At 49.9% G+C, this 27,790-nt stretch overlaps 3 protein-coding genes across 3 annotated transcripts; 1 reads left to right on the top strand and 2 right to left on the bottom strand.

Annotated features, from left to right (window-relative positions):
- Positions 1 to 31: 31 nt before the first annotated feature.
- LOC108100846 (protein purity of essence) lies at positions 32 to 17,485 on the bottom strand. The gene is made up of 13 exons (XM_017204926.2): positions 17,306 to 17,485; positions 17,025 to 17,119; positions 16,475 to 16,899; positions 13,891 to 16,063; positions 13,300 to 13,827; positions 7,257 to 13,236; positions 6,999 to 7,203; positions 6,243 to 6,938; positions 4,514 to 6,174; positions 3,963 to 4,445; positions 1,971 to 3,906; positions 316 to 1,909; positions 32 to 253 (listed from the first exon to the last, which is right to left on the bottom strand). The coding sequence occupies exons 1-13, from the start codon at positions 17,422 to 17,424 to the stop codon at positions 171 to 173; spliced, it is 15,978 nt and encodes a 5,325-aa protein (XP_017060415.1). The 5' UTR covers positions 17,425 to 17,485; the 3' UTR covers positions 32 to 170.
- Positions 17,486 to 17,937: 452 nt separating this feature from the next.
- On the top strand, positions 17,938 to 18,948 carry LOC108100867 (TBP-related factor). Its single transcript, XM_017204950.1, has 2 exons — positions 17,938 to 18,140; positions 18,212 to 18,948. Exons 1-2 carry the CDS (start codon positions 17,986 to 17,988, stop codon positions 18,729 to 18,731), a joined length of 675 nt encoding a protein of 224 aa, XP_017060439.1. The 5' UTR covers positions 17,938 to 17,985; the 3' UTR covers positions 18,732 to 18,948.
- A 223-nt stretch (positions 18,949 to 19,171) lies between these two features.
- Positions 19,172 to 25,740, bottom strand: LOC108100866 (CD109 antigen). The gene is given in 7 exon segments (XM_017204949.2): positions 19,172 to 20,233; positions 20,302 to 20,407; positions 20,474 to 20,648; positions 20,708 to 20,901; positions 20,967 to 23,581; positions 23,584 to 24,710; positions 24,886 to 25,740. Coding segments are annotated over 7 exon segments (5,277 nt in total). The 5' UTR covers positions 25,734 to 25,740; the 3' UTR covers positions 19,172 to 20,021.
- Positions 25,741 to 27,790: the final 2,050 nt, after the last annotated feature.

Here is a 27,790-nt window from a genome sequence, read left to right as displayed (position 1 = left end):
TAATCAAAAGCAAACGCTGAAAATATTTAAATCCATTGTGCAAACGAATAATTTTTATTGATTAAATATTTTTATGTGATAAATATATATTTATGGTGTAAGTTTAAATATATAAGCAATCCATTGCTACGAGTTCTACGGTTTAGTTGGTTAGAGTCAACGATTGTATTTTAACTAGAGCTTGTGGTTGAAGGCAGAGCTTCGAGGATTTCCTCGATAAAACTATCCGGCTGCTCGATGAGATGTAGAAGTCCTAAAGCAAATAAAGTATAGATTAAATAAAGGAATTCAAGAAAAGCTTTTAGTGACACTCACCTGCCACATCGCAGAACTCGCCGAACGAAGTGCACGGCAGGAACTCATCCGTCAGCGTTTGCAGGATGCCGTCAGTGGACTTCAGAAGAGCCTCGTCGTTCTTGCGCAGGTAGTCGAACAGCGCGATCGGCCAGTCCTCCTCCTTGGGCGTTGTAACCTTCAACAGGTTGTTGTAGATCAGGTCCACCAGGGCCCACATCATGAGGAAGGGCTTGTACACACTGTACTCCTTCACCTGGCGATCCGCCGGCGACAACAACGCCTTGCACAGCACAGAGGGCGAGACGTGACGGGCCTGGGCCACCGCTAGCATCCGCTTCAGATGCGCCAGCTTGTGCTTGTTCCACAGCTCTCGGCTGTGCAGCGAGAGCGAAATGGTTGCCATGTACAGCGGACCGTCCACCTCGTAGCCACACTCCAGCCACTTTTCGCTGGGCGCCGCCTGCAAGTACGTGAGCAGGGTCTTGCTGTCCCTGGCCGCGGATCGCGAGGAGAGGAGCAGATAAACGGAGTAGAAGAGCAGGTAGGGCACGAAGTGCATGTTCGACTGCGGACCACCGCCGCCGGCATCGTCGTGGAAGCTTCGTTCCCAGGCGAATCGAACCAGCAGAAGCTTCAAGTCATGCACGCTGCTCGTGTACGAGATGTCGCAGCGCTGGGTGCTCTCCTGCATGTAGCTGCTGTGCCGGGTCATGCAGGCGGAGAAGGCCGCCTCACCAACGGCGGGACCCCAAAGAGGCAGCAAGCCATTGCATCTGGTGTTGGCGTTCTGCAAACTGGCGCGCTCCCATTCATCCCTGCCGCGCGTCAATCGTATCGCCGATGTGTGGCAGTCCACGTGAACCACGTTGAAGTGGGTGACCGTGGTGTAGCCAATGGTCTTCCTCGACTTGAGCTCGAACTCCTCGACGTTGCAGCGCTTGGTGAAGGTGTAGATGCCCAGAACCTTGTCTGGCTGGCAGGCGTAGCCCTCGCGGCAAATGAAGCAGGTCAGACCAGTTTCGTCGCGCAGCTTTTCGATCTTCTGCAGGATGGAACCCTTGGCAGTCACCTGGCCCTTTTCATTTGTGCGCATTCCGAGGGCATCGAGCTGTTTCTCTCGCGTGGCCATTGCCAGACGCTTTTTCTCCGCCCGCGTGAAGTCGCGCACTTGTTGCACCCTGGCTGCCGTTGCCGAATCGGTGGAGAGCGCTTCCAGGAGGTTCTCGGCCAGACTGCCTACGTGCTCATCGCTGGACACTTGCTCCAGCCGATGAATAATGGGTATGATGTCCTTGCTAATGGCCACCTGGGTGGCCTCATGATGGTTCGAGAGGCCGGTGAGGAAGCGGAGTATGTACTTCAAGCTCGGGCGTGATATGAACTCCTTCAGCTCATCGGAGTCGGTTCGCAGGAGAGTGGGTTTGACACAGGGCGCATGCTCGGTGATGTAGGCCAGGGATCGCTCCACGATGCCCAGGCTCACAATGTAGTCTTTGAGGGTGCCGCCAATGCAGTTGTGCTCGATTTGGTTGGTTAGCACGCAGAAGAGTTCCAGCTTAAACTCTTCCTCGGGTGTTCGTTCGTTGTCGAAGCGCTTGAAGCTAAGAGTGTCCTGTAAAAGATGATTATATTTAATGAATATTCTTGTTAATTAAAAACTAAAGCAAACTCACCTTAAAGTGCTCACAAAGCAGAGCCATCTTCACCTCGTTGCCATAAACCAGGGCGGCCAGAACGCGGATGAGATGGCGCAACACGGAGGGATTGTTCCTCACGTTCGGACAGTCGGTGCACGATATCAACGCGCTGACATACTCGGGTCCACCGAATGTCAGCGAGAATTGCAGGAACGAATCCAAGGTATCGCTGGCCGCCTTCGAGAGGATCGTCTCCATGATCTCCAGCAACTGCTCGGTGACCGCCGACTGGATCGAATCGTTCTCCGACTGAAGACACATTTGCAGCACCTTAAGCAACGTATTGATGGCTCCAATTTCCGGCTGGCACAGCACCTCCTGGCAACGTCGCACTTTCACGCAGATGAGGAACAACTTTAGCAGTACTTGGATGAGCTCTCGGTTACGCGATATACGCTGCAGGCTGCCAATCCTGTCCAGCATTACGCGCAGGCCGTTGCAATCGGCCAGCACGTTGGCCATGCGATAGAGTTGCTCGGTGTCCACCTGCTCCTGGCTCTTGTTGTTGAGCGTCTCGACAAACTCCTCGGTGGCGTCTCCCAGAAGACCGCGCATGCGATATACAATCCTCATGGCATCCCGATCGCCTCCTTCGGCTAGCCAAACCTTTTTGTACACATCCTTGACGGGCAGATCGAGGCTAATGATCTTGTTGTTCACCAGCAGTTCCATACCGTTATCATCTTCCAGCAGCGCAATCAGTTCGCAGTCTGTGCAGATCTTGTTCTTGACATCCCGCATCAGCGGACCCAGTCCCATTTCGCTGGAGGGATAGGGATTGCCCAACATTCGACCCTGCAAGAAGTCCTCCTGCTGGGGATCCTTCTCCAGCGTCATGTAGAACTCGCTCTCGTCGTGCTCCTCGGGATGTATGATGGAGTACAATCGCTCGAAGATAAACACCGGCGTTTTGATGTCGTTCATGCGCGTCTTCTCTACGGTGTCGATGAGGATTTCCATGAAGGCACGCGTCTCCTCCTCGGTGCCGCTGGTCATGTCCTCCAGCATCTCCAGAAGCTTCTCCTGGGCGTCGTCGATGAGTCGCGTTCGCTGCACCACCAAGCTTCTGAGGGCCAGGTAACTTTCGAGGACGGGACCGAGCATGCGCGTCTTGTAGGTTCTGCGGATGTTGGGACACTCGAGAAGAAGCCACAACAGCTCCACATACTGCCGCAGAGCATAGCCCAGTGATAAATCCGAGGAGAGCGAGTGCTCCTCCATGCGATGCACTTTGCTGATTTCAATCGCCAGAAGCTGTGAGATTTGGCTGAGCACTCCCTTTAGCACCAAATACTGCAGCCAGGGCTGCTCGGTGGCCATGCTCTTGTAGAGCATCAAGTACTCGGCACTTGCCTCGCCAGCTTCACCCACGTGCTTCAAGAACGACGTAAGCATGTTGAGAGCTTGCTGCCGCCGCTCGTTGGTCCTGCTCAAGCTGCTCAGCAAGGAGCATGCCAGCTGGCGACCGAATCTCGAGTTCGCATTGAACAGCAACGGTTGGATCCACTTGGCGTTGAAAACCAAAGGCTTGGTCACCCGTTGCTTGTCCAGCACACGCTCCCGCCATCGCTTTCCGTACTTTTCGCTCAGGAAGGCGGCCCGCACTTCTCTTCTGGTTTTTGGCGGGGCTTCTGGTGCAGCTGCAGCAGGAGCGTTCTGCTCCTTGGCGCTCTTCTGCTTGGCTTGGTTGTTGCTGGGCATCCGGCTGCTCCACGCTGCGTACTCGTGATTGCGATCCGAGTTTAGCCAGGCCCTGTAGTCCACTGTATTTCCCTCGAGCAGCTTCATGCTGCACAGATCCGTCGTGGCCACCTTCTGATTGGGCTTGCTGCTTGGCAGCACTGGGCAGATGAGATTCTGCATGATGCGGAGGCAGGGATGCAGTACCGATGTCACAGGACCACGAGGCAATCTAATCAGAAAGAAATATAAGAATATATAATATAATAATTGGTATTTCTGACTCACCTGCAATTACTAATAAACAGCTCAAAGATGACCTTTAGCTTGTATTCCCAGCAAACATCGTCCTGTCCGAGCAGGACTTCCAACAGCGTCATCTCCTGGTGCACAGCTGCTTCCAAACTGATCAGGGGAATCGATCCCATCAGTGCGTTCTTCACGCGCGTGGTTACCAACTGCAGGAGATGCATGCATGCCTCGGCATTATCCTTGGTCAGCACAACCAACAGATTGCGCACCTCCTCCTGAATCTGAGGAGTACCCCGGCGCAGGTTGTGCTCCGCCAGCTCACTAACCAGTCCCTGACTGTACAAGCCAACGCGACAATCGTAATTGTAGGCCATGGCACGCAGGAGTGTAAGACACTGCTCGGTGGATGCCAATGCACAACCGTAGCAGCGATTTGTTGTGGGATTCTCGGCGCCGGAAGTCGATCCTGGATTAATCGGTGGCTGGTCCTGTTGTTGACGATCGTAGGCCACTAGTTCGCTAAAAAGTTTATAAACCCATCAGCTTAACATACATTACATTTTTAAGTAAAGAATAAGAGAGCTTACCTTCGACACGCCTTGACCTTCTGCACAATCTTGCTAAGTTCCTCGAAACTGGTGCGTGATTCCACGCAGTATTTCTGGGCCAGCAGCTGTATGATCTTGTTGACCTGCGAGGTGCTGTGCACGCTGGCCATGTTGTCCTCCACCATGCGGTCGCTGCTTCGGTGCTCGGCCACCTTTTGGATAAGCAGTTCGAGCATTTGCTTGTTGGTCAGCAGCTGGCGGTAAATCCTATCCGCTCGCTCCAGTGAGCTGTGTATTAGCGAAACGGTCTTCACCCGATCCTCTGCAGATTCTATGGGATCCACGGCGCAGCAGACGCGTGCATACATGCTGAAATCGAACTTGGCGTACTTGCAGAAGCCGCACGAGTGGCACAGGAACGGGTCCTTCTCGTCGTAGTTGATGGCCCGACATTTGTGGCACTGGAACACATTCTCTCCGCAGTTTCCGCAGACTCCCGGATAGGCGGGTACCGCTGCACTGCACCTGGGACACTGGAGATTCTCACTGGATCCACTTACAGTTTCAAAGAAATCTGCAAACTCGATCATTAGATTACAAGCTGTGATCGGCAGCGGAAAATCGATCTTCAATTCGGTTTGCGCGGATTGCAGGGAAACGGAGCGAGCCTTGTGCCACAATGCTGGACGATTCTTGAGCTCCACCACCGCCTGAACACTTCGGTTGTTGTAGTACACATTGATGGTCCTCACCATCTTGGTTCGCTTCAGGTCAGCGATTCGTACAATCAACTTGGAGATGGTATGGCATTGCACCAGCTTGTAAATCATGGTGGTTGTGGTGTACTTCGAATCCGACTTAACGGATGGCAATTTGATGTTGGCCATTGGAACCTCCGGGTTGTTGCACACCAAACAAGGCTCCGATTCCAGGTAGTAGCCATTTACCTGAAGAATGGACTCCAGAGTAGTGTATATCGGGGCATTTGGATGCTTGCAAAGCAACTCGTTCTGCTGGCGGAGAACATCCACTGCACGCGACACAAACTCCGGCAGACGCTCCGTGATGCTCCTGGTGCTCAGTGTAAGGTAGCCTAGGAGGTCCACAAACTGCGCCGTCCTCCGGCCATAAGTGGGTACCAGTGGCCACAGGTTCCAGAATATATTCAAGAGCTTTTCGCGCTGCCGCTCGTTGGCGTGCTCAAAGAGTCCGGTCATGAAGGAGTGCGCCTGCCACCTCAGCTGGCTGATGTTGTTCTCCAGCAGGAAGATCCTCACGAATCGGATGATCAGCGCATCGCACGCATACCTAAAGATCTGGTGCACAAATGTTCCACACTGGGCGGGATCGAATTTGGAGTAGTAGGCGTCCGTATCCTCGCTCTTCTCCCGATCGGTCCGAAGTTTTCCCGATGACGAGGTCGAGGGTTGAGGCTGTGACTGCTTGGATCCATTGGGAGCGGGTAAGTTGCAAACAGCCGCCTGCAGCAATTGGATAATAATCGGGGACACGCCATCGTCCAACTGGTAACAGGCGATTTCCATCAGCATGGCGAGGGCATCTTCGTGGACGACACAGAACTTCTGCCAGTTCCCAGTGCGCATCTGGCTGATCTCCTGGCAGGTTCGCAGGTGTTCCGTCAGCTCCACCAGTGCGTCGTAGGTGAGCATGGGAGGATTGGCATTGTAAGGAGCGCCAGTCTTCATGCAAGGAAATAAAGTTATTAGCAAGATTTCGAAGAGTATGTAATGAGTAATCCTGAACTCACCTTGCTGCTGACAATGTTGCACACTCGTTTAACCACTCGGAAGTGGGCGTCCAAAGAGTGACCGTCGCGGTACATGCGGAACTTCTCCTTGCTGCCGCAGATGTACATGAGTAGCTTCCTCACCTGCCGCCGAAGCAGCGTGTTCAGGTTAAGCATCATGTACTCGCACAGAGTGAAGGTCATGGCCTCGCAGAAACCACTGTCGTAGTTGTCCGGGTGGGCGCTACTCAGGCGCAGAATCTGGTAGGGTAATCGCACAATGATCTCGGTCAGCAGGCCATCGTATGACTCGAAGATATCCGGGTAGTTCTTCAGGTAGTTGTGTGGGATCAGAATGGAGATGTCCGGTTTGGGGCCATGTTTAATGGGCTTCAAGAGCTGAACTCCGGGGCCTGAAGCTCCAACGGCAGGTTGGGCTGATTGTGAGGCACCCGTTCCACCACCCGCTGCATAGGGATCTCCCAGCACATTCTTCCAGTGCACCAGGAGCGTGTTGAGGGCCTCCAAGGCGTACACGAACGCTCCGCTCTTGCTGAGCACATTGGCCGTGGTGCTGGCCACAAAGGAACTGTTGTCCTTGAACTGATGCGGCGGCGAGGTGGTTCCCGTCTGCTTTGACTTGGTCTTGCCCATCATCACCCCGAAAAGGGACAGCAATGCCAGTCGAACTTCGTTGCCAGGACACTTGGTTTCCATCTGCAAATAAATTTACATCTTAATAAGCATTCTTTTTAAGGAATATATCTTATTGCTTACCCTTGAAGCCGCTCCTCTCTTGCCAATTTCCACATAGTCCACCAGAGCAGTGAGCAGTTCTTGGAGCACTTGTTGATCCCGCTCGTTGTTGCCATTCAGATCGGTGGTCAGCATGAGGATCACCTGGATGAGCGGTATGGCTTGAAGGCCATTGCACAAGTCAAAGGTTCCCAGGTGTTGGATAATGCTCTCGAGCACAGCAATCCTACAAAATAGTTTAAATTAGTTTGGAAACCATTGATTAAGTAGTATCCTTACCTTAGATCATGTAGCTTGCTAAGCTTCTCGTCCTCGTTAATTTCGTTATCCTCACTACTGCTCATGGTGCTCAGGCCAGCGACGCCAGTGGAGCCACACAAGCCGCTGGGACCCGGTTGCTCCTGATCATCTTTGGCGGAACCCTGCCGCGGCGGCGAGGCATTCGGGTGGTCGCCAAAGTTGCTACTGCGTGCAGACGTACCACCAATGCTCTCCACTCCACTGCCTCCGCTTTCGGAACCTCCACTGCCCGCTGGTTCCGCGGGGGAAGTGCGCAACGTGGAGCCATCGGTTGCCACATTCGAGCCTTCATCGTCATCCGAACCTCCAGCGGACACACTGGCCGCCGCACTCACGGCCGCTTCCATGGCCTGTCGGATGCCCTGGAGATTGGCCAATCCTTGCTGAAGGGTTTGCAAAGCGTTCGCATCGCCACCATGTTGTTGCAGGCTCAAGGCGATGGCAATGTCCATGATGGCCTCGTCGTCGGCATGTTCGGGCAGTCCGAGTAGCCGAGGGAAGCCGCTGCTCATGAAGGCCTCCAGGTTGAGCATCTGCTGCTGACCCACTGCTCCACCTACGCCAACTACTCCTCCTTCGGCGTCCGGATTGGCATCGGGCAGTCCACCTCCACCCCCGGCTCCCGCATCCACAGCGACGGCAGCCGCCTCCTCGATGATGTCGCTGGCAGCCGAGTCGGCCACCGCTTGCAGCGCCTGCATGGCGGATGTGGACGGTGTGGGTGTGGAGCAGGCGGGCGGTGTGACTATGGCCACCTTTCGGCGCTTCAATCGCGGACTCAGCAACAGGATCAACGCCTCCTTGGCACTGTGGCTAATCACACTGGCGTCGTGCTTCAGCAAATCAATGAAGTACTTGGTCATGCGGCCAACCTGGCCGGGATCGGCGAGGGCAAATCCGTACATAATCTCCACCAGGCAGTGGACAATGGTCTCCGCCTGGCACAGGCCTCGCTTCACAATGTTCATCGGTTCATCCAGCGCCGGTGTGACCTTGTGCAGCTCCAGGACGAAACCCATCAGAGTTGGCACAATATCGTAGTTGTTATCCGCGCAGATCTTCGCCAGAGATTGCGGACGGGCGTTGGCAATGCCACGAACCAGGAGAATCAGGCGGTAGAAGGCCTCGGGATCGATCTCCTGCAGAGACTCCAGTTTCTCGAGCTTTGGCTGCATAGCCTGCAGTTCTCCATGGACGAACTGAAGCAGCACGCCGTCCTTGTAGTTGTGGTACGCCGCCCTGGTTCCGTAAAGCGTGGCCAGGACATATCGCGCCTGGGTCTGGACAGGATTGGGTGTGGGCAGCAGCAGGAGGGCACTCGCTGTCTTCACTGCCTTCTGGCGAATGGGAGCCGGCACTCCGGATCCCAAAAGGTGCAGCGCACAGTCCATTACTTCCAGCAGGTGATTGACCATCCGGTCCAGCTGCGTGATGCAGTTGAATCCCTCGCCGAAGTTGGCGCTGCTCGCCTGGGAGGAGGACACTGGGGGCACACTTGATCCCGGGGCAGCGGCATCCTCGCTGTCGTCGGGCCAGCCCACGAGCTCCTTGGACTTCCCGTACACTTCGATGCAATCCAGCAGAGTCACATTTTCGGGGTCTTGGGACTTGGCAAACACCACTTTCAGCAGCTTGTCCGACTGGAGCATCTCCTCGCGGATCAGCGGGATGTCGAACCAGCGAGCCTTCCTCACAGGCGTGGGAATAGTGCGTCCCAAGATCGTCACCGACTGCGGAGCACGCTGCACGTCCTGGGTGCCAATAAGCACTCGGATGCCAACGATGACCACATTGGGATCGTTGTTGATCACCTCCAGGGTGAAGCCATTCGCTCGGGTGCTGGCCACGAACATTCCCGTGGAGAAAAGGCGCGTCTTTAGCTTTTGTTTGTTGTAGATCTGGAGCAGATCGTTACCTCCGAACTCCACGTCGGCCAGCATGTTGCAGTGCTCGAAGAAGTCGATGGGGAACACAACCTGTTCGCCAGCCGTCAGTTGCTTCTGCTGCTGACTGGCCTTTCTGTTGTTCAGCTTCCCGGATGCCGCATTGGATTTGCACTTGGGCGTGGCGGTTACTCCGCCCTTTGCCATCAGAGTGGACGAGTACAGCTGGTTACCGAACGGCTGAACCTGCGGCGACAGCCAGAAGCTAGTGTGCTCCGGCTGAGCGGAGAAGATCCTCAGGCTGCCGTCCTCGCAGAGCAGAAGCAGAGTGGTCTTCTCCACTCCAGCAACTGCATGACGAATGCCCACCACGTCCATGATGCGCGACTTGGCCGACTGAGCCTTGATCTCCTGCAGGTAAATCCGCTCGGGGGTGATCATCAATATAATCGGGTTGTTTGATGTCTGCATGCTGGCGTAAACCAGTCCGGGGTGACCGGTCACCTCCGTCCACTGGACCAGCGGCTGGAGAGGTCCCTTCGAGGAGGACTTGCTGGCCGGATTGGTGTCCAGGTGGTAGATTCCCTTCACACCCTCGTTCACATTGGTCAGTGGCGAGAAGAAGCTCCTGCCCGAGGAGTAACTGTAGAAGAGCAGCTGCAGCGTGTGGGAGTAGTAGATGGACACTCCACCACCGCCAACTTGGCCACTTATGTCCTTGATATGCTGGTGACTCAGCTCCAGGGTGTTGGTCACGTAAAAGTCGCCGTGGATGGCCAAACTTTGTTGGTCCAACTGCTGGGTGTATATGTATCCACTGCTGGCGAAGCTCAGCATGTAGTAGTTGCCATCCTGGTACATGAACGTGCAATCCCTAATCTTGCCCACGGCCACCAGGTAATAGTACTTGGGGCTGTATGAATCCACGGCCAGATCGTAAATCTTTACATAATCCGAGGTGACAATGGCCAGGAGAGTCTGGGAGCCAGGCAACCAAACGGCTTTCTTGATGTAGTTCCCATTCTCCAGCTGGGGACTCACCACAATGTGTTCATTGGTGCTGCCACTGCTCGAGAAGGTGAGCACATGGCACTCCTTGAGGCCGCAAACGGCCAGGCAGTCCTCATTGCAGGGATTGGCAGCCAGAGAGAGAACGGTGCAAGCGATGGGAGCAGAACTCAGTTGGGTGAGAGTCAGCTTCCTCTTGGAGGCGTCTGCCTGCTTGAGCAGCGCCGACAGCTGCAGGATGGTCACCTTTCCCTTCTCATGCGACACGGCCAACTGCTGGCGACGTCCATGCGGCGAAGACAGGCAACAGAATGCCACACGTCGCACAACTCCGGAGGATATCAAGTGCTTTATGGTCTGGCCCTGGTCGCCCGAGTAGTTCATTCGCACATTCTCGAAGGCACCCTCTTGTGATCCCAGAGTGGCGAACATCAGCTGATCCGTCACCTGGAAGCTCTGCTCGAGCTGGTGCAGACGCTCCAGCGCAGCGGTTGCCCTTTTGTGGCAACCCACAATCGAGTACAGGGTGCAGTTTTCCTTTATCGAGGGAAGCAGCACGTCAAAGTACTCCAGAATGCATTTGACCACCAACAGCCACTGATCCTGGTGCTGCAGGGTCTCGCGATAGGGTTCCAATAGCTTGCTGAGCACCACGATGCGTTCGCTGGTCAGCGAATCCTTTCTCGCAGGAGCAGGCTGCGTAACAGGTGGGCTGCTCCGCTTCTTTCCGGCCAGCAAGCTCATGTGCGATGGCAGGTAGCTTCCCACTCCAACTGAATCCCTGGCCTCACTGCTTCCAAGCCGCCTGCTCAACGCCTGGCAGGATCCATCCTCCTTGGCGCCGCAGTCGCAGAAGAAGTTTCCGTACTTGGCGTAACTCACATCGTGTCCCTTGTGGCAAACCCTGGCGCACACGGAACACACGCCAACGGTGTTGATCATGTTGCACGTGTGGCAGTGGTACCAGTGCTGGTTCATAAACTCTTTTTGCGTTTGCGAGAAGGTGCACAACTTGTTGTTCAGCGTGTCCTCGTCGGAGTCGTCCCGCAACGAGTCCTGCTCACCCTCCTCAGCCAGCTCGTCGTACAGATCATCGATATCGGTTTGCAGTTCGTCATCCCAAGGTGGGATGTGCTGGCGACTGCCTCGGAAGCCAATGCTCTGCAGGAGTTCGCTGAGATAGCGCAGCTGGGCGCTAACATTCTCCGCATGCTTTAGATGCTTGTCCGGCAGCTGCAACTTGGCCAGTTCCAGCCAGAGGAGCGTGGTATTGAACAGCGCCACATGACCACGTGCTGGGGTGGCGTCCGCCAGGGTGATCATTATCTGCAGCACATCCGCAAAGTCGCACCCATCTTGTGGTGGGGAAATCAATGTCTGTCCCAGCTGCAGCAATGCTTGGAAAAGTGGTGGAGCTATCTGCGCTGCTTTGTTCTGATCTTTCACCAAGGATTTGACGAAGCTCAAGAGGAGTGCTCCATTTCGCTCGCCTCCCGAGTGATCACATGCCTGGGAAGAGTCCTCAGAGGGATTCGGTTGCGCCGCTTGCCACAAGCTCAGAATCCGAGAGGTGTTGGCTGCAGCTCCTCCTGCACCTGCGCCGCTTTCGCCACCTCCTGCTGCAGTGCCGGAGTCGTAGTCAATATCCATGGCGTCCAGCTGGTCGGAGATGCTTGGCATGGCCGAAACGGTGGCCATGTTCGTCGGGGTCTGGGCATTGCTGCTAGAACTGCTCGATGGCTGCAAAATGCTCGTGAGCATTCGGCAGGTGGTGTCCAATGCCTCAGAGGTGCTCACATCCGTGCTCACATTGGGACCGTAGATAATGTGGGCCAGCCAGAGCTTTAAACGAGCCACATCGACAGTGGCCAGCTCGGAGAAGCACTCAACGAGATCCTCGTGCTGGAACTGCGAGTCCGGTTGCAAGGATTGCTGGAAAAGACGCTCAACAAACTGCAGCATCTTGCGGGCGTAGCTGACGGGTAGACTAGTGCCCGTGAAAGAGAGAAGCAGGGTGGTAAGACTTCCAGAACGCTGATCCTTGAAGAACTGTCGCATTGCCTGCACGGCCACCGGCTTTTCGAGCATCTTGATCATCGTTTTGAGCACCGCAAACAGCATGGACTCATTAAAAATGGCCCGATCCTGATCCAGAGGAGCTGCACCTCCGTCCTTTGGCTGTCGGAGATCGGCTGCAAAGTCTTTCAGCATGCGATAGCAGTATCCAATCATGTGCTCATAGAGCAACAGCTTTTGGGCCTCCAAAGTAAGACCACTGAGGATCTCCCGCAGGCACTGTTCGCTTTGTCCCTGCAGGTAATCAGTTCGCATGTCCAGCATGGATGCAATGAGCAAGAGCTTCAGCTGAGCCTCTATCTCCGTGTTGCCGGAGCAGTGTGGTAGCAGCAGCTCGAACAAGTGCAGGATTGACTTCAAACAATGTTTCAGAGTGTGCAGGGTGGAGTAATTGGCTCCTCGCGTCAATTCCGTGATGTGTGCATCTATTACGTTCAAGGTGTATGGCTCCACTGGATGCTGCTTGCCATCGAAGGCGGAATCGTTGACCATCAGGCATTTCGGCCACTCGTTCGCTATCAATTGTTTGTCCTCGTTGGGCAGGAGTTTCAGAAAGGCCGCATGCAATTCCAACATAATCGCAGGCTTATCGCTCACAATGGGCACAATCAGATTCAATGCTTGCTCGGGAGTGGAGCTGGATAACTGCTTCAGCATCTGGCCACGCACAATAACCGAAAGAAGGCGGTAGGAACTCATTAGCTTTATCATTAGCTCGTTTACAAGTTGATTATGCTTCTGCAGATCACTGGGCAGCCTTCCCTCATCTTCGTGTTTTGATTTCTGCTCATCAATGGACTCATCCGAGGAGTACAGTTCCAGATCGTTGGACGAGCTAGTTAACGAAGTTCCATGTGCTGTGGACTGCTCGCTGGAAGCGTCATCGCTCTCCTTCCGCGGCCACTTGTAACCCTCCTTGTTCGCCCAGGCCACCGCCTGCATGTGAGCAACCAAAGCATCGAATAGGATGAGATCGGAGAGACGGGGAGTTCCTGCAAGAATAGGGAATATATATTATTCACTTCATTAAAAGAAAGAAAATAACAATGTCTTACCGTTACCGTTCATCTGGCAATTGAATGTTTCAACACCAAGAATGGTCTGCTTGAGACTATACTTCATATCGGCTGCAATATCGCCCACCTGGTTCCACAGAGTTTCGGCGTATTGGGTATACATTCCCTGCTTGATTAGGCTGTTGACCACCAGGTAGTGCGAGCTGGCCAGGGGGCAGCGTATACTCCAGATCAGTGAGTGCAGGTTGGGTGAACGCTCCACCTTTAGGGACTCCACGTGAGAGGTGGAAGGCGGCAGACCCAAAACCAATTTCCAGGCAATGCCAAAGCAGTACTGCATGGCGCACAGATTGTGCATGCTGGCCTCCTTCTCCTTGTCTTTGGAGTACACGGACATGTCGGCGATGGAGAGAATGTCGGTGAGAGCATCCACCAGAAGCGGATACTTGAGCTTGTCCGGCGTGCAGAGAATAAAATTCCAGGCCAAGCCATCCAACTTGAACTCCTGAGCCCAATAGGGTTTCTCAGGATCGCCCATTACCAGGGAGTAGAACGTTGGACGAATGGCTGCAAAAGATAAAATCATTTAGAATTGAATACTTATATGTATTTAATAATCGAATCACTTACCCGATCCATATTCGCCAGCCGACTTGCGGAACTTCTCCTCTATATCCTGACGGCAATAGGAATTCAGTTTGGTACGGCTATTCAGTAGATCCGTGATCTTCTGGGTTTCCGGCATGCTGCTAACACTGAAGAGATTCCAGCGCACCTGATCTAGCAATTCCGGAGGAGCGTTGTACAAGTGCTTCATAAGGTACTCCAAAAACAGCAGCAAGCGGGACAGTAGCATCATTTGACTGTTCCTTACGGGCCGATCGCCGCGATCACTAATTCCGCGACAAACTTCAGCACAACGGATAACTCCTCCAGCCGTTAGAAGCAGGATGGATTTCTTTTGCATTAGATTGAGCGAGTGGAACAGGAAGAGCAGCAGTTGGGCGTGCTCAATGTTCAAGTCCTCGTAATCCGAATCACTGGCCGTGCTCCAAGAGCAGACTCCCTCGACCAATGTATTGATGAGACGGTGCCAAACGGACAGGCAGGCGGCCTCCTTCTCTTGGGTGGGCTTCAGCAAAAGAATTTGCACCAGCACGGACAAGGTACTCGGATAGACCTGAAGGGGCCAGGTGTTGGTATCGGTCGACCAAGGCGATATGGCCAAGTGTTGCAGCAGATTAGATTGAAGTTGCTCGGACAACAGAGAGGTTGAGATCAAGTTGTGGATGTAGCGTCCTGCAGCTCCCGAAAAGCGAATCATCGAGGTCTGCCACTTGGCGGAAGCCACTGCAGAGGATCCCGCTCCTGCATTGGCAGCCGAGGCATTTCCCGACACCTGTTCGCTCTCGTTGCGCATGACATCGCGGTCGAAATCCTTGATTATGTTGGCCATTAACAGCATTTGCTGGTCACTGACTCCCGCCTTTACATAGCGCTGCATGTAGGCGTGCCGATTCGCCAGAAATTGGTCCAGGAAACAGAAGATGTCCGCCGCCAAATCAAGATATTCATGTGGCTCATCCAGTTTGGGCACCAGGGCGCTCTTCTGTTCGCCACGCTCTTGTGGGGATGTGTTTGCATTGTCGTCGTGCGTTTCTGGGGAGAGCGTCTCCTTAAACCAGTGCCCCAGGTAGCTCTCGCTGTCGTCCTCCTCGGAGTTGTCCGAGCACGAGAGAGAGTCGTTATAGTACGTCGTGGAATCGGAGTAGCTGATGGGTTCACATTCCGTTCGATCCTTAGCAGAAGCTCGCCTCAAAGTGCAGGCCTTGCGATAAGCCACTGTGGCCAGGAAGGTAAATAGTTGGTGCAGAGTGGCCGTGTTGAGAACCCGCACAATCCTCTCGAGCGAACTATAGTTCTGTAAGATGTCGAACTGCGCCGGCTCCGGCAGCTCCGTTGACTCGGGACTCTGTCCACAAGCGGACTCGATCTTCAGGTCGTCGATTAACTCTGAAAGCAGTTTGATGCTGTGGTTAGCAATGGCTGCATTGAGTTCTCCGAATCCTTGCTGAACTTTAAATAAGTTGACTCTGGCTATTGGAGTGGTGGGAGCAGTTCCTGCTTCACTTCCAGTTTTGGCCGCCTTAGAGGCCGATTTAGACGAAGACTCCGAGCTGGTTCCACTACTTCCGGAGGCGCCCATTGCACCTTGGATGCCGCTTATGAGCAGCCAGCTGCCATAGCAGAGATGGTTCTGATACACATGAATCCTGGCCGACGATTTGAACATATCGCCAATGTTGGAGTAGATCTCCAAGGCCTTGTTCACAATGTTGCAGGCCTGCTCTTCGAAGTCGTCATGGTCCTTGTTAATCTGTCCAGTACTTGAACCACCTCCGCTGCCCTGACTGGTGGATGCAGTCTGCTGCTTCTGGGAGCTCCCCGCCTGGCTCATCCCGAGTACGCTGGTGGCAATCGAAGTCAACACGGCATTGTAAAGGGCAGCAATGCCACACATGGAGAGACGTTCAATCCGATTGGGAGTGAGAGGCTGCAGCACAATCAAAGCATGAGCCTGACTCAAAATGGTGAGATCAGTGAGCATGTGATTCATGCTCGACTTCACAGTGGTGGCCTCCACCTGCGTTAGAGGCAAATAAAGGGGTTTTCCGCCATTGATGGTCTCCATATATTTGGAGCGGTAGCGATTCAGTATGGGCAGGCTAACACACACGTCCAGCAGGGTATCAACTCCATTTTGCTCTTGGAAATACTCCACATTGGCCGCCAGAAGTTGTTCCTGCAAGGAATAAACATTTAGGATTAAGTTTTTTTAAAGATAAGTTTTAGAATCAGCCCTGATCGTATTAAAAAAGAATAAACTTAGAATGGATGAAAGTCAAATGCTTTAGTTATTGTCCTAACTATTATTTGGCATTTTGTAAGGAAGAAAAATATTAATACTGTTAATCTTTTTAGCTTTTATTTTTCTGCGGCTTTTTGTTACTTGGCTTTCCCTATGTAAAGTGTTGTTGTCTGCCGTTTGTATTACAAAAATATTTCCATGCAATTCAAATGCAAAAATCAAGATATATGAGAGTCAAGATTTTGATACCAAACCGGGCGAGGCATGAATATGGAATGTTTTAACTTTTCAGAGGTCTTAGAAAATAATAAGAACCAGGGCTGAGTCTTTAATTATTTTGCTTACAGTGCAGTCAGTGACCTCCTCGCTGAGCGGCACCCAAGTTATCTTGCCCGGCTCCAGAGGAGCAATCAGTTGTTGCAGAATAACCGAGGACAGGTCCGAGCGGGATCGCTTGATCTCCGACTTGGGTGACTCCTTGTCGTTGCTGGCGCCGCTTCCAGACGAACTGCTGCTGGGCAGGATGCTCTTGGTGTTCGACTCAGGATGCTTGCAGCTCTTCAGGACATTGGCCACCGCATTGTAGTCGAACATGGTCGTCGACGTAGTGGAGGAGGAAGATGAAGGACTCTCCCGCCCCTCGCAGAGCATCTTGAGAGCGCCCAGGAGCCATTTTGTCTCATAGACCGAAACTCTGGGCAGCCTGTAGATGATAAACCGGATGAGCACGGCGGTGGCATCGTGTAGCTGACAAATCTGCGTCTGGCAAACTAAGAAACCGAAAACATTACATATATATAGCACACAAATATCACGAGTGAATCACTTATTTCTTGGCCAAACATTTCTTTGTTGTGTGTTTTCTTTGGCGAAAAATCATTAGGGGTGCACTTACTCGATTTGATTTGCATAAGTTTGTCCGCCGCCAGGGCCGCAAAGGCCGTGTAAAACTGCGTGAAATTGCTTTCCTCCTCGAAAAAATCATGTTCGCTAAACAAAATACGAAATAGAATACAGCATTAGATCCTCAAAATAAAGAATTTTCAAAGCTTTTTGCTATTTCGTCACTGGGGCGGCCATATTTAATTTTGCAAGTCACTTTTTGCACTTGCAGTCCCAAAATATTTTTTCACTGCGCCATTCGCCAGGAAAAAAATGTGGATCTTCTTTACTTACCAACGCGTTATTGCTTTCAGCAGGTTAACTACTTCATTTTTGTTGAGAGCTCCTGTACGATTAAGTAGCAGAGCTTTTACCACGGAATTCCAATCCGTTCCGCCGCTGTGGGCCGACATTATTGTTTAAATTTGTCGTCAATTTGACCGAAAGTATTCGGCCTACTGTAGAGAGTGTGACCAAGTTTATTAAGCGGATAAAAACCATTTGCCTAGGGATGAAAAGCCATTGCCTCTGGTAATAAACAAACATATGACTTTAAAAATGATTCTAACTATTAAAGACTAGATTTAAATTATTATATATGTAAATATCCGAATAGAATATTTCACATGCTTATTATAATCATCATCGCCCTCAAACGTCTAAATCTTTTGATATCAAAGTCTAAAAGCATTTAAAAAGTTTTCCACTATATTCTTATTTCGAAAGATAAGGTATATATTAAGACACAGTAAATACTTGCGCATGTTCTTCGTAAACATTTTTACAATGACAATAACTGTTTTAAGTCAACTTAAAATACATACGAAACAACATATAATTTTTTTTAGTGCACTTTGAAATACCTAACGCTTCCAAAATAAAAATACCAAACCGGCAAATACTAGTTTTACCCATCAATTCAATAGGGCAACACTGGCCACGTCGCATGCTGGACTTGTTTATAATTGTTAACAATGCAGTTCCACTTTAAAATCGCCGATGCTGAAAGGGATAAGGATAATGTAGCGGCTTCCAGCAATGTTGGTGCCAATCCACATGCTGCCCTGCAACCACAACAGCCGGTGGCGCTGGTGGAGCCCAAGGATGCACAGCACGAGATCAGATTGCAGTGGGTTGACGACATACGGAAACTCCTTATGAAATTTTGACAGAAAGGCATTGATAATCTATAATTTCCAGAAATATAGTGGCCACTTTCTCAGTGAACTGCGAACTGGACCTCAAGGCCATAAACTCACGCACCAGGAACTCGGAATACTCACCCAAACGTTTTCGGGGCGTTATCATGCGGATGCACTCGCCCAGGTGCACAGCGTTGATTTTTCGGACGGGCAAGATTATCTGCACGGGTGCTCGCAACGAAATCGAGGCAGACATCGGCTCTCGAAAGTTTGCTCGCATTCTGCAGAAGCTGGGATTTCCCGTGAAGTTTATGGAATACAAATTGCAGAACATTGTGGCCACCGTTGATCTGCGATTTCCTATCCGTCTAGAAAACCTCAACCAGGTGCACGGCCAGTTCAGCTCCTATGAGCCAGAGATGTTCCCAGGCCTTATATACCGCATGGTCAAGCCACGCATCGTTCTCCTGATCTTTGTAAACGGTAAGGTTGTCTTTACGGGTGCCAAATCGCGCAAGGACATCATGGACTGCCTGGAGGCAATATCACCCATCCTACTCAGCTTCCGAAAGACGTAAAAAGATCTACTAATTTTTTTGTTATCCACTATACATTTACTTAGTTAAGTCCACATTCTTACGAACAATTAACTTTACATGTATAGCTTTTTTTAAGTAATGGGAAGGAATTCTATGAGACCAGGAAATTCCGTTTTTACAAATAATTTAAAATAAGGTTTAGTTAGTAATTCAGATATTGCATGTATACAAATAATAATAACTTCACGCAAATGAATTTAAAAAAAATGCCTTTTTATATTGGTTATTTGGAAATATTAAATTTTTTATTTTCCAGACTTTAGAGAACACATTATCTCTGCAAAATAAAAAATTATTGTCAAAAAAACTTATGTAAGTTTCATTATTCAAGTTGATTATTTGTAACCAGCAAATAAAAGTAAAACCCCATTCCTGAAACATAAGTCGTATTTGTTTCTCAGCAAAGAAAACACAAGTCGTAAAACATTACTTTCATTTATTCTTAGTTTCGTTTATTACAAAAGAAAACACAAGTCACTTTATAAAGAGATTCGATTCTTATTTTAAGTGAGGGATAGATTCTTCAAAACTTTTTACGGACGGAAATATTTCCTTAAATTTCTCTTGTTCAGCTTCATGTACATGGCTATGTGAGATTTGTATATAGAATTTAAAAACTAATTGTGGTTCATTGTGAATGGGTATATACGTATAAAACTTACAAACTATGCAGATTCGTTATTTGCATAAATTAATTGGACGGTTTCTTCAACGTTTTTCGCTTAATTTCGTTTAAGATTAATAAAGAGTTAGGTAATACAAATTAGATAAATTTTCATTCGATATGCATGCAAACATTTTGTCAAGATACATTTGCTAATGATTTCTAAAATCTATTAAAGGCATTTTGTGAAAGACACATTGATTGATTTTTCATTCCGCACTTGGAGCCCGCTCTATGATAAGGCATAGTATGGTTCGTTAAGACTTACAAGATACATACATTAGGTGGCTACATGTGGTCTGCTTTGTGTGCAGCAGAAGGTTCTTTGTTCAGCAATAAAATAAAAATTAATTTACGATTAACTGCTGCTTTGTACATTCGATTCTACAGCGGATCTATGGTGAACTACGGAAAAGGAAACTAAAAATAAAACCAAAATGTTAACCAGCATTTTTGGACGGAATGCAATTTCGTTGGCAAACAAAAAAAAAACTAAAAACTGAAAACAAAAACTAAAAATCAAACGCACAATAAATGAAACAAAAACACTACAAATCTTAGCAAAGTGTTTCAATGGTGACTTTGTGGATATCTTTCATTCGTTCCTATGTGAGCAGTTGCATCATGTTTAAGACCAGGTGCGTGCGACTCCGCAGCAGGTAGATAAATACGCTGAAGAAGAGCAGGGACATGGACATGGAGGCGCGCCAGCCCATGTTGTAGATGGAACAGTAAGGACACTGCGAGCTGCCGCACACCTCGCAGATGTTAAGGAGATATGTTGGCAGGGCATCGAATATAGATTCATTGAACCGTTCTGTAAATTGGTAAAAGTTTTAGTGGATTTTCTAGGATATGAAAATTTTATTTAGAAACTCCACTTACCCGGTGCATAGTAGTCGTAAACCCGCACCGGCAAATAGCGCGACATGTTGGCCACTGGATACCAACGTTCTATGGTGAAGTTCACACAGATATCATCTTTATCAAGCTGTTTAAAAGAGACGAAAGAACAATTATTTTATTTTTTTATACAATTAATTTACTTGCAACTTACATAGTCAAAGTAAAAGACAATCTTGCGTTCCAGATAGCGAGCCCTTCTCAGATTCCTGACGCGGTTGCTCAGCACATAGCTGTCCAACTTTTGCTGCTGTATCCAGTAGCCCGTGGGTATGGCCACATCCAAAACAGCCATGCCAGAGCGCTGCGACTCATTGAGGTTTATCCAGCTGTGGAATACAAAAATGTTTTTAAATTGTTATAGTATTTTAATGGTTATTAAACTCACTTCTGACAGGCTACATAGGAGATGTGCGACTGATTCCTGCCGTGGAAGATGGCCTTGGTGTGGAGTCCAAAAGCTGGCACTGGCGGTTTCGTCTGGAACTTCTCAATGTCCACATTGTACTGCACGTGCATCTGCAGAATGGCATAACCAGCGCCCTTGGCTTGAACCTTAATGGTGCCCCAGGCGTCAGGAATCTGAAAGATAAATAATACGTTTAAGATATCTTTAAAGTCCAATGAACAGTACAATATCTTCTCACCTCGATACTCTGCAGCTTTGCCAGATTGGTATCATCGATGTACAGGGTTTGCGTTTTGCCGCCTTGCGAGGAGGCCTCGATCTCCACAGTCAGTGAGGAAACCTCGCGCAGCCTCGATCGCACTGTGTACTCCACGAGAGCCTTGAGTGCTGCACTGGTATCCTGGGTGGAGGCCCAACCGCCATCATTTAATCGCTGCGAATTGAGCCACCGCACAATGGGATCCACAAAGAACTCACGACGTGCCACATAGACCAATAATGCATAGGCAGTCGTCTCAATGTTGAGGGAATCGTATTCGTAAGGCAGGCGGGGCAGAGAGAACCACTTTTGGTTCTCCAGTTTGCGCGGCGGTTGCGGAATCTCCTGGTTGCCCCAGTACATAAAATCGCCTATCGTCCTGGCGTGTCGTCGCAGAATGGAGAACACTTCCTCGGCGATGGGCGAGTTGCAAAGCTGAAGGGCATAGGCTGTGATGGCCACATCATACGGCTGCGCTTGGCGCTTCAAGAAGTCCATATTCCGCTCTATGTAAGCCACCGCCCGTTGTGTGGCCAGTGCAACTCGAGATCCCAGCGTGCCAGAAATATCCTTTACTGTGGCCAAGGTAATAAGTACATGCGACGTCAGAGTGATGTTCTTGTCAAAGTTGGTTCGGTTCAGTTTCCTGTCCGGCAGCCAGGTGACCTCGTAGAAGGATCCCTGTGGCGTCTGGTGCTGCAGCAGCCAACGCATGTTCTTCTCCACGATGCTGGAGTCGATCCAAATGAAGTTCTCCCACTCGTAAAAACTGGCCTCCTGGAACACCCGCAAGCAGTAGCTGGTTAGCCAAACGGAGGAATCCGAGTTGTTCCAATCGGAGCGGAAGAGTGAGAAACTGCCATCCGGTCGCATGAAACTCAACTGCCGCTGGTAGCCAATGTTCATGTGGTAGAAGGCATTCTTCTCCAGGGTTTTGTTGCGCTGATTGATCAATCGCATGTACATAATGGTGTAGAGATTGGCTGCGAAACTGAAGGCGTTCTGCTCGCCCGATTCCATGGGCAGGTAAAGCAGCGAACTGGCATTCACTGGCATGGTGGGGAAAATAGGACCCACCACATCGCCCACCACCGATATCCTGGCCTTGTTCGATCCGTACACGAAATACCGATCCACCTGGTAGGGGATCTCCGGTGTTTGCGTAACATTCACGTGCATGTACTCCAAGACGTAGGCGCGGTTCGAGAGATCCAGGAGCACGGATTGATGGCGATACTGTGGCAGACCGTCCGACTCCACATGCAACGTTCGGGTGATGGTGTCTGTTCCCAGCAAGGTGGCCACGTGCAGAGTGACATCCACATTGCCCAGGCGTTGCGGCACCACCGGCACATAAACCACCGTGGTGCCTTGGGCCTCCAAGTAGATGAAGAACTGGTGCTCGCCGAAACTGGTTCTTGGGTTGTAGGACCTCACAATGCCGTCCTCCTCCACGTGCACGAACTTGTACTCCGGACTGTCGTGCAGCACCACAATGGCCTCGATGGGCGTGGTCATGTAGTTGAACACGGTGACACGAATGCCCACCTGCTCTCCTTGCCTGCAAGCCTCCGGCATTTCCACGTTGATGAAGAAGGGTTGCACTCCGACGTACTCCAGAGCCTTGTTGATCATTCCGAAGCCCTTGGATGGACTCACACTGAAGGCACTCACCATCCAGTAGGCCGGGCGATCGGGAACCTCCACATTGAAGATGTAGCGTCCATGGGGTCCAATGTTCACGTCCTTCCAGAGCCAGACGTTCTCGTAATGACGCAGCACGCGATTGAATCGATACTTTCTGTAGTTCAGCAGCTCTGTGTCGTTCCTTACATGACAGTTGATCTCGTCTGTTCCATCGTCACAGTCGAACAAGCCATCGCACTGCTTCTCAAGGCGGTAGCACCGTCCACTCAAGCATTCGCCGAAGCCCAGGGTGCGATTGCACGTGTCTTGCCTCCTGGGCACATAACCGTCCGTAAAGACCACCAAGCCACTGTACTCGAAAGTGCGATTCGCATCGACGCCAAAGGACGAGGCGGGGAAGTAAACCAGCTCATCGGGATTGCCCTCGTGGGAGTACCAAATGTGCTTGTAGGTTCCGTTGGTCTGCTCGTCAAAGTTGGACATCTTGGTGATGATCTTGGCGTAGGTGAGCTCATTGCCCGCCTGCATTGTGTAGAAGGCGCTGTCGATGCCAGAGAGACCCACGTAGGATCCGGGTTCTCCAAAGATGGCCACCTCCACCTTCTCGCCAGTTCGCGCCTTGCGGTTGTTGATGTACACGGTGAAGTTGTTCCGGGAGATGCCATTCACTGGGAACGTGAGGGAATCTGCCACTACCTGACCCTGTTGGTTGATCTTCCACACCACAATGGTGGCAACTGGCGCCATTTCGGAACTCAGAACCACAGCTATCGTTTTGATACCTTCCGTGATGGTTTCGCGATCGTTGACCAGGATAACACCCTTGGACATGATCAGGTAGTTGAACTCCTCGAGGTAGAAATTCGTGCGGATGTGGAAGATGATGTACTCGCCAACCACAGGCTTCTCCGTGCTGGTGGTAACCTTGATGTGCTGATTCCGGGGGAGTAATGCGACACCAAAAGCAGCTCCGTCTGAATGCGCTCGCCCCGCGGATCCACAAAGTGTGCCTGCAATCGCATGTTTTGGATGCCGTTCAAGAAATCCCGTGACTGTGGGCGATCATCCAGGTTGAGGTCATTCCTGATGTCGATCTTCACCTCCCAGATGCCGTCGCTCTGCTGCGACATCGGCAAACGCTGGGCGGGCCAATCCCTCCGACCGCCATTGCGACTCTCCACGAAGCCAGTGACCTCCATCAAACCCTGGCGCAGTAAATTAGGATCGATGGGCGAACCATCGTGGTACTCCACAGCCAGATAGGTGGTGAACGGCATGGCGGGCTTGAAAACCTGCGGGGAGTCTCCGAGGAAAACCACTCTCAAGCTGGAGTTGTACACCCGGGCAACGGAGTAACCACTGATGATCTCGTCGTAGAACTTTTCTCCCACAGTGGCCGTGATCAGCACTTCCGAGTTGGCCAGATTGGGAACGAGAAGCTCCAGCTCCCTCAGTGGCCACTTGAAGTCGAAGGTTCCGTTAAAGTAGCGCAGGTACGGCAGTGTCTTCCGGTACGTTCCAGTCCACGATTCGTAGGTGTCTTGGTATTCGGGTTTCCTCACCCAGAAGGGCCACTCCTCATCGAACTGGTAGTGTCGCTCCACCACATACTGATTTCTGTACAGAACATCCTGGGATAGATCCGATCCATCTTGTGGTATCTGACCGGGAATTCCATACTGTACTTGCGGATTCTGGTTGGGGTTGTTGTAGCGCCATCGCTCGTTGTACAGGTTTGTCTGCTCCAAGGGCGATCGTCCCAAGCGATATTTCTCGTTCAGAACCTGATTGCTAAAGTATCCAATAGGCCGTATCGTCGCCTTGAGAGTCAGATTTCCTTTCACCGGTAATCCACTGGTGAAGTTGGCCATCACTCTTCCGTAGATGAACGGATCCGTGGTGAAGAAGTAGGCCGGCATGGTGACATTCACTTCGAAGCGGGTCTGGTAGTATTCCTCCACCGTGAAGTGACTCTCCTCCTGCTGACCCTGAGCAATCACTCGGATGGTCCACTCACCAAAGGTGGGTTGATCCGACAGTTTGTACTCCAGCGAAACGGATCCCAAGTTCGATTGGCTGGATATAAAAAATGAAGTTTTAATTAGTTAAATTGTTTAAGGAATAAATACAGTATAAGTTGGGTAAAATTCTTGGTTACTTTGTGACTACACGAGTGGAATATTTTCTTTTCAAATTGCATAACATCTATTTTTTGCATTAATATTCTTGGTAACTTAATAATAGTTCTTACCGCGACAGCCAGCGCTTCAGAATGTGTCTGTTTGGATCCAGCATGTACACATCCACGGGATTGTCGAATCCCTTGAGTTCTGTGGTGATGGGAATGGTCCTGAATCTCACCGTCTCTCCTTGCATGTAGAGAGGCTTATCGGTTTGAACGAAAATCGTCATGGATCGCTGGGAGAAATCCAGCCTGGTTTCGTTGAGGAAGGCCAGACCACCGAAAACGTTCTGGTAGAAGCCCTCTACTCTCAGCTTATAGCTGCCAGTCACGCTGGTCGGTGGGATCCTCATGAGCAACGTCTCCGGCACGCCCTCCTTGACATCCTTGTGGTCCCCGCTGATTTGCACTCCATCGCAGGCAATGCTGGCATGCACGGTAATCGGGTATTGAGCTTGGAGAATGGACACCGACACCTGGTAGATCAGACCGGGTCTGACCATGCGAGAGGCCACAATGAAATAGGTAGGCTCCCTCGAATGCAACGACTCCAGGAAGGTGGCCTTAATGTTATAGGATGACTTTCCTCGAGTCAAACTCGGCTCCTCGTTCTCCTGGTATCCCTGGCCAACTCGTTTTCCATACTCATCCTGTCCGGTTAGATCGTTAAAGCTTCCCGGCTCAGTTCTATACGGTGGTCGATCGTTGGGATTGGACTGGCCATTATTGTTCAGATTGTTGATTCCATATTGATTCGTCTGAGGATTGAGGCCCCACTGCTGGTTGGGCAAAAGCGGTTGCTGTGGATTCTGTTGATTCTGGTTCGGGTTGTAGTAGGTGTCGCTCTGACCGACCGTCGGCTGCAGTGCATCCAGAACGGCGGCTAACACGAGCAGGGCGCGCAGCAAGTGCCACATCGTTGCGCTGAGGAGAGGACAGAAGTGAATGAATTAGAAACGTTGCGTATAACGCATCTTCCACACATGCACTATTAATAGAGGGCTCTGATTTGGCCGTTCTGTTTGTTGTTTTATGCCTGACCAACAGGGTGCTTCAAGTTTACTCAAAAATCTTTTCTTTTCTAAGAGTTAGATAAGATAGAATTCGTAAAATAAATTAAAACTAACTTAGAAGACAAAATATTGTTATGATAATGGTACTTAAAAAAAAAAAAAAAAAACTGCTTCTAATCATTTAAGGAAAATTACAAATAGAGCTCATATTAAGTTATTATTTTTTAAGCTAATTTTGAAATCATTCTTGACACACCCTATTGACCAAATAATGGGCCGCAACTCATGTTCGAGGATTGTTGTCGGTTGGTTGATTTCCGCGTGCTGCGAACAAGTCGTTAATGAGGGCGCCGACTTTGGTATTAATAGACTATATACACTCGATCTGGCAGTAGCAATGAACGTATCTTCAGGGAGATCTTGTGAAGCGGCAGGCGGCACTATTGAAACTATGTCAAACATTAAGTAAAATGTCATTCAAGTGGGTGTGCAATTAGTCTTGGACGACGAGATGTGTGCCAGGCAGGGATTTGGGGCAGCCAAGTTTCCCGCCGAATGCGTTTTAAATGCCTCCGTTATTTATGGTTGATTTGGAAGAGATTATAAAAAGCCCAGCCCCACAAACCGCTTTGATCACAAATAGAACTATGCACCCAATAAATTGTTTATGATTATATTCCTATAAACATTTTAAATTGGTTATCATTATTGATGAGAACCTGATGTGAAGTTGGAAAAATGAAAATGTTTTACTTCATTTTTGAACTTAATGGGCACCTATAAAAGTAAATTAATTGTACAGTATATTTTGTTGAAACCACCTAATAATTGGTTATGGCTGCCTTAAAAACCAATAATAATTATCAAAAAATTTAGGAAATGTTCTCCCTTATTTCATTATTTTTTCCAATTTGCATATTATATACATTTTATCGCATAATAATGGCTTATTATATTCTTTTCGCGAAAAGGCTGGTGGTGGAATGTTTCGAAAATTTAAAAAATGCACATAATTTAAGGACCGTGGCTTATCAGCACACAATCAACCGGGAGAAATTAAATATATTATTCCAGCAAGGACTCTACTCAGGTATTAATTCCATAGGCTAGGTAAAAAAAGTCAACTTTGAGGCAACAATACAGAAAGGAACAAAAACCGGCAGTACAATGAGGCACCGACTCCTACCTTTAATGTAGAAACACGGATAAGGTGAACTGAAACTGTAGAGGGAGTGTGTCTGCATTTGAAATGCATTTACCGGCAAAGGAAAAGGGGAAGGAAAGGGAAAAGTAACACACTGGAACTGAGCGAAACACGCAAATAAAGCGGCTGCTACCTGACCATAGATATAGGTGTCTACATGTGCCCGAGCGAGATACTCTGTGCACTGAAGCAGCAGAAGTTACTGGCCTATAGGGGTCTCTACTCTCGGCAGTGAAAACAAATACCGAACTCGTAATAATTTCAACAACGCGACTTGTAATCCACCCTTCGCACACACCTACACAATAAAAAATTAAAGCCAATTAGATACTCTCCGCTTTAGTTGATGATAATAATTCTAGTTTCTAGAGCCTGTATTTGCTAACCCTTATTAACTATTGTCGATTTTTCAATTTAAAAGTTTTCGAAACTTTTTTTACACATTTAATTCCATGGTTAAAAATGTGTTAATAGCTAATAATAAATACCAAATTCTTTTTCTTTTATAATTCTTGTTCTTACACAATTGTTTCTCTCAGTGTACAAAGCCACACCACCACAAGCGTAGTTGAGTAAAGTGGGCATTAATTAGCCGAGAAGACCCATTCAAAGTTGAGAGGGCAAAAGTGCAATTGAAACGGCAGGCAGGACATTTTGGGCGGTAAAAGGAGCAACTGTTGGCGAAATTTGAGAGCCTAACAGCGAAAAAAGAAAGAAGACGCCGATATCCAATTGGGCAGCAGGTGGCTTAAAATGC

This window comes from Drosophila ficusphila, unplaced genomic scaffold (assembly GCF_018152265.1).
Source record: "Drosophila ficusphila isolate 14025-0441.05 unplaced genomic scaffold, ASM1815226v1 contig_855, whole genome shotgun sequence".
NCBI lineage: Eukaryota > Metazoa > Arthropoda > Insecta > Diptera > Drosophilidae > Drosophila > Drosophila ficusphila.
Note: the sequence above shows the minus strand (reverse complement) of the source record. Positions and strands in the feature narration are given on the sequence as shown.

What these genes read in the sequence shown, in the direction of transcription:
- LOC108100846 (XM_017204926.2), bottom strand. Translation starts at nt 17,424, where the DNA reads ATGTCGGCCCACAGCGGCGGAACGGATTGGAATTCCGTGGTAAAAGCT. An exon ending in CTGAAAGCAATAACGCGTTG is followed by an intron (nt 17,120 to 17,305) that starts GTAAGTAAAGAA and finishes TATTTTGTTTAG; the next exon opens with CGAACATGATTTTTTCGAGG. An exon ending in AAGGTCAAGGCGTGTCGAAG is followed by an intron (nt 4,446 to 4,513) that starts GTAAGCTCTCTT and finishes TAAACTTTTTAG; the next exon opens with CGAACTAGTGGCCTACGATC.
- LOC108100867 (XM_017204950.1), top strand. Translation starts at nt 17,986, where the DNA reads ATGCAGTTCCACTTTAAAATCGCCGATGCTGAAAGGGATAAGGATAAT. An exon ending in CAGCACGAGATCAGATTGCA is followed by an intron (nt 18,141 to 18,211) that starts GTGGGTTGACGA and finishes TATAATTTCCAG; the next exon opens with AAATATAGTGGCCACTTTCT.